The sequence below is a fragment of the Anabas testudineus genome, chromosome 14, assembly GCF_900324465.2.
Source record: "Anabas testudineus chromosome 14, fAnaTes1.2, whole genome shotgun sequence".
Classification (NCBI taxonomy): Eukaryota; Metazoa; Chordata; class Actinopteri; order Anabantiformes; family Anabantidae; genus Anabas; species Anabas testudineus.
This window is the reverse complement of record NC_046623.1, coordinates 12,370,318-12,386,270: the sequence shown is the minus strand read 5'-3', so window position 1 is coordinate 12,386,270 and position 15,953 is coordinate 12,370,318. Positions and strand designations below refer to the sequence as shown.

The following is a 15,953-nucleotide window of genomic DNA, read 5'->3' as shown; positions in this document are numbered from 1 at the left end:
GCACGCAGCTGTAGAATTAGACAGATATTTGATGTATCATTTACATTTTTTAAAATGTAGTTAAATTAGAACTGGTAGAAAAAGCTAAGACAAATATCATAAAATGTGTAGTTGAACCAAAGCATGTTGATGCACCATTAAAGCTGCACAACATTCATTTGTCATTAAGTTTAACCCACATGTCTATAGCGGTACTGATACAGTATGAGGCAAATATAATCTACCGAACATGTTTAGCTCTCAGCAAGTAGGCTTTAATAAAATTAACGCATATTCTCAAACCTTTATTACATATGTTCATCTCATGTGGATTAACAGGTTAGTTGGATAATATTGTTGACCATTTTAGACGATTTTGAGTCTGTTAGTTCTTCCAAATTCATGTTAGGCATCCACAAACTCAAACCTACCCTGGATCTGGTTTATTCTCAGGCTTAGAGAGGGTAAATGAGATAACCTCTCAGATTGGAACGATGTTCAACCAGGTAGTTCATCTAACAATGAATGATCCACTGAAATCATGGCAATGGTAATAAAAGATGTCTGTGAAGATACTCTGTCGTCCAGGTCATCTTAAACTCAACAAAATACTGTTCAGTGGCAGCTGGACTTGATTTAAGTTCTTGAAGACATTTAACCTTCTGGTGGTGTCATTTTAGATTAATGTACCTGCAACAAAGTCTCCACAATTAATGGTAGGGTGGCTAACAGTAATACATAGGCATCTGTATGCAGAAGATTCCTGTAACTTTACATTTCACCTCTCACCAGGTTCTTGCTGTGCTATATATAGTGGAGACATTTTATCCTAGAAATGATTCATAATCAGATCATTGAATATGCAACCGTGGTGCCAGTAAATATGCACGTTTAATTTAGGAGACACTGTTCGCCTCCATCTTTCTGCGTTTTTCAGCTTGTGAATGTGTTGCCAGGACACTAAGCCCAACATGCCTTTGGAAGAACCAACTGTTCCAGGATCACATTAAATTGTCCACAATATTATAACCTGTTAATACACATATGAAGAACAGAGCCCAAGTGTGCATGTTGTTGACTAGTGAGTACAGGAATGAAAAGAAATCATTACTTTATAACATATATTAAGGTGGTGACTTTTGAAACAGGTAATGTGTTTTCAGTAAACTGATAATTATGGATATATTATCTATAGTATATAGTGTTCATCTACCATCTCTGCAGTATGGGATGTAATAAAAACTGAAGACCGCAAGTCTGTATGAGAGCTGGTATCAACATCAGCAGAGTGGAATTGACCTTCTTTGTCATTGTTAGAGTGCAGCAGGTGGCTTTTTATCTAAAAACCTCTACTGTACATCCCAGTGTAACTAAAAGCATTCAGCTGGGTTTGGTTTGTTCTGTACTCTTCTCTCTACTCATCTATCTTGACAGGTTTTAGTTTCCTCTTAATCATGTTTTGTTGTAAAATGTGGTCTTTAGTATAACTTATAGTCGACCTCTGTAGCTTTATAACACATAAGTGTTATTTTGTAAAGGCCAAATACGCAGAGTGCACACTCACACTATGGTCTCACATGCATTGCATTTCCCATTATGTTTCCAGTACATGCCTGATGGGCACACATACACACTGCAAATTAGGAGAGAAGAAGCGTTCCTTTGTTGTGTTGTGAGGTATTGACTGAACAACCTAGAAAAGTAACAAAAAATAGTGTATATAGATGCACCACAAGAACAGTACTGAGGATGCTGAAATAAATAGTGCATACTATACCTTTGATGCATGACATGAGCATCTAGTTCACCTGTCTGGCACGTGTAGTCGGTCCACCCGTAGCACAACCAGTCCGCATGGATACGTATATATTTTTGGGCCATACAGAGACACAACATATGAAGTCTGTCCTTAGCCTTATGTACCTGGGAGGTGATGAAGTATATATATCACTGGTTTCCTAGCAGACAAACGAACACTGAAAGCATGAACTGGCCTTTTCATGTGTCCTGTGGTCTCTATGCATAACCATCAACCTTGACATTCAACCTATGACTTTGTGTATAAGGTTGTCACACTTCCTTGATTAAGACAAAAAGTGAATTTTATCCGGGCAGCATTGTAATTCCTATTGGAAGGGACACTTGTTTGAAGGCATTTTTAGATAAGACTTCATACATTGATTAATCAGTTGTAGACTACAGGCGATATATCAAACTCCTTCAGTGCTTCTTTATCAAAACAACAACGTTAGGATGTCAAATGACAAACATGCACATTATTTCATTGTAATTTACCTGAACAAACTAAATCAATAGCCACATACTGACATGGAGTGTTGTTACCTCTAGCTACTGTTCCTCTAACCAGGCTGATACAGGTCAGCCAGGCTCAGGTTTGTGTGAGCACGTTTATCTAACCCTACTCCCACACACTGAACAAAAATGCTTTCTCCAACAGCACAGAGAGATTTTGAGCTGAGAAACAACAACCAACTGCCACTCATAGTTAACGTTAAATTAATCAAATTTTAAACACAAGTTTAAATTATATTTTGGAATAAACTTTGTAAAACAAAAACAAAGAAGTAAATACCGGTGTCATAAAGCACTCAGCCTGATGGTCTGGATGAGAATAAAAATAACAAGGATGCAGCCTGGGCTTTTACATCTCAAAGATGCAATATCACTTTGTAGCTGTTGTTGAATATAGTGGATCATTTAGCAGCTAAAGAGGAATATTTTTTTCTCAGCATGTGCTACAGACTAAAATCAGGGAAAATGAGAGTGAATATTAAACCTGCATTCAACAGGGAAGACACAATTTAAAATGATGCTAATGTCGCTCATTGTCAGGTAGATGTGGAAGTAGGCAGTGATTTGCTAACACATTGGCTATAACAGCTTAAGCAGAATGTGTATCTATCTATCTATCTATACATATATATATATATATATATATATATATATATATATATATATATATATATATGTTTTTGGTTATGGTGTTTTCACTTGAGTTAAAACTTCAAGCATGTCCACAAACACATACTGTATATGCACTAATAAAATAGTTATTCCTGCATTTTGGGAGGTGGCTGTCAAGCCCTTTACACTCACCCTTCCCTCCTTAGTGATGTTCACTGCCTTACAAACACACTTTCTACACACTATACAAGGGTACCCTTGCAGAAAGCCCTCGTACCTATGCTAAACCGAGCTTGGTGTTTATCTGCTGTTGCGCCAAGCCGCGGTGAGCTGACTCCCACAAGCTGGCTGTCAAGGGCAAGGTGTTCTTCTTTGACGGGGGTTCCTTGATCTCCTGTGATCCCTCCCAGGCATCTTTGCTGCAGCTGCACTGCTTCATTATGACATGGCCTCCACCAGGCAGCCTCCAAACAACATTGCCCCCTTCAAAATATCACATCTGCCATCTCTGTCTGAATCCACAGTGGTGGATTATGTTTGTGAGTGTGAGATGGAGAGCAAGAGAGGGTAAAGAGACAGAAAGGAAGGAGTGCTTTGAAGTTGGCTGCAGTCACATGCACAGAGTAACCTGACTATAGGTCATCCTTCTGTTATCCTCTTCTCCGTGTTCACCAATAGCAGTTTTGATGCATTTTGAAAGGATTTTATTTTAGTTGAATTGATGAAATTCATGAGAGCATTGCTCCAAATGTAGAAAAAAAGATTTTAATGGTTTATTTTTAAAGAGCATTGACCATTCTGGTGATTTATGTTGAAATATGTTGCATTCCATAAACATAGGGGACTTGTAAGACATGAGTTGGTAGCCAAATACAACCAGGAGAGGTTGAAGCCAAGAACCTTCTTACTGCAGAGGGCAATGCGCAAACTCATCTGTGTGAATAACTGTGTTCGGTCCTCAGTCAATGTGCATTAACCCCCACTCTCATTTGTGTTGTTACTCTCTGGCGCTGTAGAGGGTGCTGTGGATCAGTCCACAGGAAGCTGCTGTAGAAGAAGACAGCAGGCAAAGCCGAACGCTTTCTGCAATGAGCTAATTTTGATTTTTTAATTTCCAGTATGGTTTAAGGTTCAACCCATTGGGTCATAAACAGTTCCTGTAATTCCCTGCCTGGTAAACAAGAATATCTTCCAAACATTGAGGTGTTGTTCGTTACTTTGTAGTTTCGACTCTCTTTCTGCATTGCTCTGTAGCCCCAGAGCCCAAGCGGAGAAAGCCTCTGACATGACCAGGGGCTATTTTACCAGACTTGATAAAGTAACAATAGAAGTAATAAGCCTATGAAAACTTTGGCTCTTCCAAGTCAACAGTTTTATGAGTACCATCTATAATGTGTAAACAGATTTGTAAAGTTAAGTGCTCCTTGAGGTTTTGCTTCAGTATTGTTTGGTGCAGCTTTAATGACATAACCTGCATCCCCTTTAATAAACAGATCCACATTCTCAGATTTTACACCAGAGCCTTGGATTGCTATGTTTGCTTCACACTAAGCAGCAGTAGTTTACTTCTGTGAAACAAAGATGCTTAGTAAAGTATGATTTTAACAATCGATTGCAAACACATTATTCATTCATTTTGAAATTTCCATGGGGAATTCTTTTTTAATTTGTAAATACATTTGTGGTCTATTCAGAGTTGAAGGAGTAACACAGCTGGTAAGTTGTAGCTTGTACTGTCACATTTTTTGAGGGAAAAATGTATTTTCCTACCTTGTTTAAGAGACAGTTCATCTTTCAGCAGCTAATATGTCTGTGAGATTTACATATTTGAACTTTTTTTGGATTGCATAAATGTTTCCACTTAGCAAATATTAAAAGCAGGAAGCGCAGGGATACATGCAGTATTTCAAAACTAACCCTCTTGCATAAACACTATCATTTTTTTTGAAGATTGGTAGTCAGAATGGTTCCTTTAAGCATTATTTAACGTGTATAGGCCAACCTAAAAATATAAATTAATACTTACAATCTTAGGCTGACCATATGCCTCTGTAATGCAGCTATCATACAACCTTATCCTCTTATTCTTTGTTAACCGATTCATCGTGTACACGAGTGCCGAGGCATATATTGTGCTTCTGTCATCACTGAAGAAAAGAAAGCATCTTCTTCTTCAAATACACACCTACATGGTCACTTGTATAGAAAAACGCTAAGAGGAGCACTTAAGCACTCGCACGCAAACACTGCCCTTGTTCTCTTGCGGAGGAGGTGAAAGGTTTCATCTTCTTTAGCAGAAGGTGATCTTTTCACTGAAGGCCAACAAGGTTCAGGGTAAATCTTTCTGTGAAAACAGCTTCATGACGCAGCAACAAAAAGGGAAGAAAATACATATTAAATACTTCCACATGAAGGACATGACTAAAAGGAGACAGAACAGTGGAGTTGACCTGATTTTCTTTATTTTTTTAATTTCATTTATGTGAATAAAAATTTTGAGGAAAATAAGGGCTAAGCATACAGTGATTACTTCAATTGAAAACCATTTTAAAGTAGTTGTTTTTTTTTATTTGGTGGGTGATGTATGTCGACTAAGGTTCAGTGCTGGTTTTTCTCCACAACCTTTAATGTCGGCATATGGGAGGGCAATAGTGCCTCGTCGAGTTTCCTTAATGATCAAAAACCCTGCGTTCTGTATCACACATTGGCTTTAATCCCATCATCAGTCACACCAGAGATAATAACCGTGTATTCTGGCTCTTTAAAAGTCATCTAATGCTGCTTGCTGACCAGGTACTAGAAGAAACATCATGCTTACATTTAAAAGTGCTTTAGCAGTAATGCCAAGTACAAGCAGCAGGAACAAATACCAGGCTGGCTGAGGCAAACGAGCCTTTTAACTCCTTCTTGACTTAGATTTTTTATTTCTAAAACACTGCTTTATATTATGCATCTCTATTTAGATTTTGGGTTTTAGATTTAAACCTGGGTGTAGCAGCTGAGGCCTGGTGTGTTGTTTTATATTGTTAGGGCTAAGTGAATAGAGCTGTAATATAAAAATGTAATTAGGGTAACACTTGTCTTCTTGCAGGTGTAAAATATGAAAATATACAGTGGTAGACAGTTAAAAAGTTAGTTGGTCAAACAATTAGATAAAGGAACTTTACCTAGTTTTGTGGAAATTAATTATTTATGAAAACTGATGTAACAAATAACAATCATAAACATAATGGGGGAATCTCGACATCTCTGTAAAAACAGTTCTAAAAGCAGAGGTGTCTGCTGGAGAATTGATTATACCAGAATACATAATGTAATTTCGAGGTGAAAGAATGCAGTGCACATCAGCACAAAATATGAATCTAATACTAAGTGGACTAGGAGAACAGGTAGTTTTGAGTATAAACAACATTTTTCCAGACAGATAAGCTTCCATGAAGGTTAACAATTGCTAAAGCAATGCTTAATGCGCCCATATTCTGGATTTACATGCTTACTAAACTGTGTTTTGAAAGCCTGGACTTCACCAAGAATGGGGAGGAGGCTGGTTGTAAGAATGTAATTACCCTCGCTCCACCCCGTCTCACCCACTCTGACACCCAATAATAAAACTTTGATGTGCTCCTCTCAAAAAATAGCGGCAGCCACTAATCACAATTGATTGCAGCCACTTAGGCGAGGCACACTCATCATCTCCTGTTCTCTCTGGATGAGGCTCTTTGCTGAGGCTGGAGTAAAAAGAAAACGAAAAGGAAAAACTATTCAAATGAAATGCAGAAAAAGAATGAAGACGTATCAGGAGAAGGAAAAGAAAAAGTGAGATGAATTAAAATCATGCAGTCAGCAGAGGTGAAAAGCCATTACAAGGTGTATTGATCCCAGTTCTCTGTTTTGCTTTAAAGTATACTTCAATTTTACCTTTATTGCCAGCTCCATTTCAGCACAGAGATCATAATAGTGTGATGGATGATGCCTTTTCATATAATAACTTCCTGTCTGTTGCTGATGTCTCTTCACCTAACTAATCTAACAATTAGCAAGATTGTGATAATTCAAAACAAACAATACAGTTTATTATTTTCACCATATCAACATCATCCACCTGCTTAAGGCATGTTCTTTTATATTTTGCCTCACCAAAATAATCCACTAGTCCTCATCAGAATACTGAAGACACTGCTCATGCGGTTCCACATCTTGTGCTTATGTTTGACCTGTTGTGGCACTGCCAATTATGGCCGTCTTTCTGTCCACATGTCAAAGCGTCCTTGAGAAAAATATTGATCCTCAACTTGTCCTCATTGAGCAGGCCACTGCTTTGCATGGAAACTCTTCAACCATCAGAGTATGTATGTGTACGTGGGCGAGTAAGAGGCATTTGAAAGCACTTTTTCCTGCTGAGATTGAAAAGTGCTGTCTATATGGAGGCCATTTAAGTATTTCAGATTGTAAGTGTTTGAGATGAACCATAGTTCCAGCACTACAGGCTGTAATGCAAACACTAAAGAATAAAATAGGAGAATAAGATTTTCTTAAGTCTACACAATATACTCAGTAGTGTACTGTACATTGCTGTAATCATCCCTTCTTTTCATGCCATCCGTGAATCAGTGCTTTTGTACAGCGCCTACGTGATTACGCAAATGTGGGCCAAAATCCACAGAGCTCAATCCACGCAAAAATGCAAACACAATTGCAACTGTCTGGTTGAATTCCTGCAGCTGTTGTTTAGTAAGGTGACAGTGTTTGTGGAAAAAAAAAGGCTGACTTTAGATGATCCCACCTGATTTGGCTCAGACAGCTGAAGTCATTGGTGCCTGTACCTACTGTATAAATCCATACATTGAGTTTACACTGCACTAACGTTACACTGTGTACTGCTCTGGCATTCAGTGGTGACTGTAAATATTTTTTTTCCTTTGCTGGTCCTTTTAGATTTCCTCTCTGTGGAGAGGGCAGTGAGGCTTCCCTGCATGCAAACAGTAGGGTTCATAAAGTTGGGCCAGTGCTTAATAGCAGTAATCACCACGACCAGTAAGACTGCACTTGAATAGGAAATGCAAAAGTTAAACTTTTCACTTTCCCAGCCACCTCACAAAGTCTCCTTGGTTGTACTTCAGCAGCTCTACTGTACCGTCTTTAGATTAGCTCCATCACCATCAGCTGTAAAAACCCACAGATCAGATAATTTACAGCTTTTCAGAAATTGGACAGTTTTGCGTTATCCAAAGACCTGACTGACTTATCTCCCCTTTGTCAGACATCTGCGATGTCCTTCTCATACTATCAGATATGATAGAACAAGAGAAGAAGAGCATGGCAAAAGAAACATGAAGCTAAAGGTCACCCACTTCTTGGCCCGAAGTACAAAAGGAGAAGTGAAATATATATTCTAGTGTGCAGTGACATGACACTGAAAGAACTGTCCAGTGTTGCCCGACTCACCTTCTCTTTGCAAGAGCACTACTTTATTTTTATGAAATCTACCCCTGTGTTTTACCCTGCTGTGTTAACCAGAATGTTCTTCAGCTTCTGTCCTTGTATCACTTTGAGTTTATTGTTGTCCCAAACCTTGAGCACGGGAAAATCGAGTCTTTGCAACAGTGTTTTGTTTTTTTTTTCCAACCTGTTTCCGAAATCATTTATTCAGCTCATACTTACACCACAATTCCTAATGTAGAAGTGACATATAAGAGGATTAGAAGATCTTTAAGAGATGCTTTTGTGAAATGGATTATAAGTGATTGGCAAGGATTTCTCAATTTGTTGACACAATAAATATTTAATGAGACCTGCTATTTACAAAGCGAGGAAAGTTCTTTATGTGCATACAGTTTGGTGTAGATTAAGTTAATTGGCAACATAGTTTTTCTCATTTTTTTTAATTTACACTGCAGCATATTTGACTTTCTAGTAAAATATTTAGCTCCGGAGCACTGAATCACCACCATCATCTCTTATTTCAACCATGTCTCCTAAAAATGTCTTTCCTTTGCAACTAAACTGCAAATGCAGAAAGTATGAAGCCTTACATTTATCAACAGCAAGCGAGTTGCGGGGTGGATGGAGGGTGTAGTGCACAGTGCAGCACTGTCACACCGAAGACCTGGCTTAGATCCCAGAGTCCTGTTTGTGTGTTTGGGTTAATGCAATAAAATAACTTTGGTTGAGGTCAGAAAGGTTGTCTGTGAACATTTAATTGATGATGTTCAGCATTAGATTTGGATTCTGATTCATTCATGCATTTAGTTCCTGTGTGTCTATTTCTGTCCTCTAGTGCGCATTATGAAACATTTTGATTTTACTACCTGGCGCAGAATGATCAACTGTTCTGGAGGGAGAGCACGTCATTTTCTATGGAGACGCTGTCTTTACTTACTAAGGACACAAAACATCCTCTTTCTTACAGTAACAGGAGTAAATATAAGACTAAAGGATGTGTTGTCATAACTACTGTGGCTGCTAGACATCTCTTTGTCACTTGAACATAAACATATGTCATCTTAAACTAGTCTTTAATATTTCCGTCATTTTTTTTTTCTGTCATTCCCTAAACTTGAGAGATTTTTACAGATCAAGTAATTTTTTATTTATTTATTTTTCTTATGAAAGCAAGACGAGCCGAACCTAAAGTGATCATATAATCTTTAGAGCAGTGCATCAGCTTCTATCTAAGATACAAAACCAAACAAACAAAGACGCTCTATTCTCGGTACAGTCAAAAGGTGATTTACAAACTGAAGCCGTAATGGGAGAGTTTCTATTCTTTGGATGAACTTTACACTTTTATTCCATCTCTTCTTTAAACATGTGCTCCCTCAAACCTCGGCTTTATCCACAACCTTTGGGAATATTTGAAAGAAGAAAATTGGATAGTAAACCAAAACTCCAACTCATTGAGAAAACTGTATTTTTTAAGAAAAACAACAACAAAAAAACCCCACTATGTATGTTTTTATTTACATTTGATTAAATGAATTTAGTGAGTATTTCTCCAATTAGAGCAGCTTCTGATTGTTTTTTTCTTCAGTGCATCTTTATATCGCAGCATTGGTTATGTTCAAATCTGGGAACCTTTAATTCAATTAAATCATTAGGATTAGAGGCTGACCTCTCATTTTAATGAGGCCTAACGAGACTTTTGAATGAGATGCACTAATTAGGGGCATATTATTCATGTGCCACAACAAGGGCTTCATTGTGCTTAGAAAAAAAGAAACTAATAGCTGCATAATGGAAATTAGTTTTTGTATTTCTAAGGGTATCTATTGTTTTAAGTGAGTACTGAGAAGGCCGTTCCGGCAGGCTAATCAAAGATGTAGAGAAGTGGAAGCAGAAGAAAACAACCAACAGTATGACTGTAACGTATTTGCCTTTTTTCTTTCTCTCTCTGGCCAAAGAAGAGCATCGTTGTATGTTAACAATGAAGTTTTGGATGGAAGTGTTTTTCCTTAATGTGGTGACAAAAGGCCTCCTCTTCACTCAGCCTTATGATGCCACTTTAAACGTGTCTGCTGGTCCTGTTTAATGATGCACAAAATCCATTGTGGTGATTAGTATTCCTGCTTCCTCTAGCTTTTTAGTTTTTCCTGTGATGTTACTACATCACGTCTGATTCTAGACGTTAAATATAGAAACTGTATGAGCATGCAGCAGCAGCATCTTCCCTCTTTTCACCACTTTTAAAATCATAGTGTAGCCCGGTGTTTGTTATGAGCTGATCTGTTTCAGACATCTCCATGTTTAGTGCTCTAAGCTTTTAGAGTAAAAAGGTAGAGACAGAGGATGAGTTCACAGATCTATACCACGAGAGCACAGAGTGCAAAGAGCCTGGAGTTGCTGTCAATCAGAGCAGAATTTATCAGCACATCGAAGGAGGACGGAGACGGGTAGGCTTTCATCTTAACCACATGTTGTCATTCTACATTACAGTTGATAGTGTGCTTATAGTTTGGAAAACAAGGTTAGGAAAGATGAAAGTGTCTACAGAGACGAGATTTATAGATTTGTCCTCAATTCAGCTGTAGGCCAACTAAAGGACAGCCAAGAATGAGGTCTCTGTTGATACAAAGCGTGTTGGTCGCGTGTGCTCTGTCTGTGTCAAACAATTTTTTGCTAGTTTAAACAGGAGGGAATTATGAAAGTGTGAATTGTTTTTCTGCTTTAATTTATCGCCTTTGTTGTTGCTGCATGCTGCGTTACATCACTGTGATTGATTGTTGAGTAATGAGATTTTTTTTTTTTTATCTGTCTCCGGAAAGTTCTTTGAAGCACGCCTGAAGTTGTGATGGACTTGAAGCAAAAGTGACTAGCAGCATATTTGTCTATAAAATCTTTTTTTTTTTTTTTTTAAGTCTGGGAAAACAGGACTGCTGCTTGGCTTTTGGGTTGGGACTAATGATTCTGTGTGAAGCCATAAGAAGTTAAAATAAAACAATCCTGTGATGAATTAAAAGACAAAAGAAAACAAACCCTCATTTATTATTAGTTTAAGTAGTATAATGAAAATTTAATTGCTTCTTAGATGGTTTCTGTTTATGCATTCTCAAAATGTTTTTGCAGCATAATTAACAGCTCTACTAAATAAAAATTTCTTTATGCTATAAAAAAACCTTATTTGTTAATATGGATGAAAGAAAACACCACTCATTTTTGTAATGTTGTGACTTAAAAAAATGAAATAAACCTTGATTGTTATAAAGTTGACACAATAAGCTCATTAAATGATTTCGTTTTTCAGGTTTTGTGGCTTTTAAAATATGTGATAGTTAATTTTTTTGAGTTGGATAAGTACACTCTGTGTCCCTCCTACATATGAGTAGTGACATATACATTTTTGTCCTTTGTCTTTTTTCCGTCAGCACTGAAAGACGCACGTTTTCAGCTGGTGAACTTCTCAGACAACGAGCTGCGGGTGTCACTGTCGAACGTGTCGCTGTCAGACGAGGGTCGATATGTTTGCCAACTCTACACCGACCCTCCACAGGAAGCCTACGCTGACATCACTGTGCTAAGTACAACAGCAACTCTCTCACATGCATGTACAGTACACATACACAGTGTTATTGGTAGAATATACATAAATGCACAGAGGCAATAAAAAAGTATGTGATTTCAATGCATTCATTTGTCATATCCATATAAGATGTGTTTTCTCGGCATGTAGACATACTGTAAGTGGCAAGAATTACTGTGGTATCTTTTCCCAGTGTTTAAAGAGTCTTTTTTGGTTTGTGTGTCCTGTCGTAGTTCCTCCAGGTAACCCCATCATCGAGGCACGGGATGAGGTCCTGAGTGAGGGCAACGAGACAGAGATGACCTGCACTGCCATGAGCAGTAAGCCTGCTGCCACCATCAGATGGATGAAGGGAGATAAGGAGCTTCCAGGTATGTGTACTTCACACACGAAGAGAAAATCACAGTCGTGAACCAAGACATTTTCTTTCTTTAAAGTCAGAGATAATTCTGTTCAAAATATTTGCTCACTTCAAAAAAATACCTCTGTTTGACACTGTGTGAACAGCGAACAAATGAATCAGCTGCTCATTTAAGGTGGAGAAGTCAGGACATTTTTGTCTTGACTAGATGTTGACAAGATGAAACCGTAGGTTGGACAGCTCGTGACATCCTACTGCTGAATGTGATGCAGCACAGTTTGCAGAATCAAGTATTTATGCTGGATTAAGAAGCCACAGTAATCTGACGTCTCAGGTACAACGGGCAGCATCGAGGGCTCTAAGCGACAAGTCTGATGTGTCTAGTGATGTGATTGGATCACGGTGGCTAACAGCAGCATGCTGCCGCCTTAAGATGCCAGAAAGATGGCACAAACTGAAGAACATCATTTTCATAAAGTAGACAACAGTTAGTGTCAGAATAAATCACACTGACAGGCTTTTTTCAAACCCATTTATTGGTTATGAAGTACTTGATTGAACTACTGCATCTGCACCATTCAGCTGCTTCTGTGCATTTCGTGCCAGAATTTAGGGCGATAAAAATCACCAGAACCTAACCAGCAGAATGATGCTCCTTCAGAAAAAGATACACTTCCTTGGCTCTTCTAAGCAACACAAACAACTTGCTTTGCACTTCATTATCTGAATAAACCTCCAACCTATTTGATCTGCTCTGTCTACCTGTGCACTGTGTGCTATGTTTGGCATAAAAAAATACACAGACAGACAAAAAGCGCATTTCAAGGTCGGGAAACAAAGGGCTGCTTATGCTGGTCATTATAATCAATATTGAGAGGTGTCTATTGCTTATCTCGCAGCTGTAACTTTCTCTCTGTTGTTAAAATATTGTGTTAGCATGGCAAACAAATGGCATTAACAAACTGTTTCCATGATTTTTATTTTTTTATGGCGGCACAGCCTCCCCAAGCCTCTTCCTAGTGTTACCTATGGATGCTACTTGAAGTTTCTTCTCTACTTTGTGGATTTACTCACATCAAATTCTCTCTTTTTCATGCATGTATGTGTTTTTTTAAACCTATATGCCATATTCATAAAGTAGTTTTGCTGTTTCTTACTTCTGTATGTAGTGCATGCATCAGTGCTGTTGCTTTATGAATTAAGTTCTGCCAGATCTTTGGCTAGCTTCCATTAAAGCAATGAGGATGTGGAGTGGTGGCCAGAGACTTTTGGCGCTGCGACAACTTTCATGCCTTCATCAAAGGTAGCTGAGCTTTAGAAGTCTGAACAGAGCTCAGGGGTGAACAGAACTCCTGCCAGGCAGCTGCACCTCAGAGCCCAGACAGCAAGCTTTGTAAAGACTTTGAAACAAAGGTCCTAATCAGAAGCTGTGTAGATGGCCCTGAGGAGCTTCACCTCTACACTAGAGCACATTAAACCTTCAGTGGTCAGTTCAACTCTGAGCATGTTCCAGTGCACCAAGGTTAAGGATCGACTCAAAGAAAGATTTTTAAAAAGAAAGAAATACTGCTAATGTCCTGTCAAATCCTATTGCATCCCTGCTGGTTTTCTGCATTGCTTCGAGAGTAGAAAAACATAATGCTTTTGTGGCCCCCAGTTTCAATGATGCTTCTGTGTACATGTTGCAAATTACAGGCAATTACAAAGGGAATGCCATACTTTACTGTACAGCTGAGTCATGGAGTGATTCTGGCCTATTTTACTGTCATTTGCTAAATAGATTTGTATAATACATAATAATGGTCGTGCAGTTTTCTCGCACTTGTTAAGAATTTATATCAATTTTTTCTATAACACTATGCTAAGAGTACTTAGTGGTTCACCCAACATATCACCGCATTTCGAGCATGCCATTTGTTTTTATCCATGTTTTTCCAGGGTTGAAAAGGTGCCACTAAGATCCTCTTATAGTATGTTGTTATTTTAACTTCCTACATATTATGCAAGTGTATCTTAATTGGCGTTATTATTGTTATCCTAATAACATCAGGATTGTTCACTGTCGGACTAATTTGGTGTCATGCTAATAGCTCTTTAGGAGACTGTGTCAAATGTCTCTACACTTTGTGTAGCTGACACTGCAGCAGTGTTGTGGAAATGAAACCTAGAGTTACTGTGCTGAAGCTGAAAATATGAAAGACCAGCCAGCGCAGTCAAATGAAAAATGGGAGGAAAAAGAATGTCTGGGGGGGTCAGAGTCATGACACTAGGGCAGAACTACTTAAATTGCCTTTGGCTGTGGCTCCTTTCCTGGCAGACTTATTTCTAATTAAATGTCCCCAGAATTTAACTTAATTACCTTAAGTGATAATCAGGCTCTCTTAAATATCATTTAAAGGTTGCAATTGTCATGCTTGCCAATGTAAATCCAAACCATCTCTGCTAATATGCATAGACCCATTATTTAACTATTATTTTCTCTTTTCATTTGCTCTTATCCTATTTGTGTGTGTGATTTATGAACATATGCCCTGACACAGATATCTTCAGTTCTTGAGCTTACACTGCAGTGAAAGTCACTAAAAAGAAGGGTTGCAGTGCAGGATCTCGCAGTACAGGTCATTCTTTTCTGTTCTTTTACAATAAAAAAGAGGAAGATGGATAGTGAAAAGGAAAAAGCCGGTAGGTAGAGCACTTCATTGACTAACAGGGACCAGAACAGCCATTAGCCTCAAGTCTTACAAGACAACCACGGGGTGATTTCAATTAGCCTGTTTTACCCCAGAAGGAACTCTGTAAAAACTGATAAAGGAATATTCGGAGAAAAGTAAGGGGGCAGAAACAGAGAGATGTATATTTTCCTTTAATTCCACTATTACTCCCGTCCTGCTCCACCCGAAGGTGATTAAACAATAGCAACCAAAGACGTGAAATGTGGAGGAGGCAGGAAAAAAGGGAAAAGTTGAATTTGTTAGGATTTACAAAACATCCAAAGTGCCACTTCAGCTTTTATTTAACCTTTCACTACATTTCAGTGTCATTCATCTCCACTGGCACCACTCCAGAATTAGTCTCTCTGAATGTTCTTAGTGCTTAACGCAGCATGATGTTTTCTAACGGGGAGCTTTTACTAATTCATAAGCAATACTCACTTCATTTTTTAAGGGCTTTTTCGAGCTCTGTTCTGTAAAGTCACATAATTTGTCACCTGCTTGCTAGTTTCATAGACAAAGAATCAGGAACAATTAAAAAGGGCATCAGTGCAAATTGCTAAGAAAATAGCAATGAAATTGCAATGAAATGAAATTGCACAGCGCTGGACTGGTTAATGAACATGTGGGGAGAACACAGTTTTTTTATGATGGTCAAAAAATGCTACAAACATATAATATACAACAAACTGTGTCAACTCATATGCAGTCACGACGCTGCCTTAAATACAGTATGTATGGATATTTCAGTTTGGCACTTTTTGCAAAGATATCTGAAAACAAAGACCAGGTAAACTAGCCAAACACAGTGGCCCTACCAATGTTATGAGCTTTGACCTACTTTATTTGATGGTCACATAATAGTATGATAAGTGATGCGCTCAAAAAAACGTAGGAACTAGAAAAGAAGCCACAATTTAACAAACCCATGGAGCGATTAAATTGCTTTGTTGAGTGTTGA

General features: G+C 38.2%; 1 protein-coding gene across 1 annotated transcript in view; it reads left to right on the top strand.

The window, feature by feature from the left end:
* cadm1a (cell adhesion molecule 1a) overlaps positions 1-15,953 on the top strand; it is a 278,400-nt gene that overhangs the window by 209,875 nt on the left and 52,572 nt on the right. The window contains exons 4-5 of the mRNA XM_026369806.1: positions 11,766-11,918; positions 12,154-12,291. Coding sequence (XP_026225591.1) covers positions 11,766-11,918; positions 12,154-12,291 — 291 coding nt within the window. The remainder of the gene's footprint in view (positions 1-11,765; positions 11,919-12,153; positions 12,292-15,953) is intronic.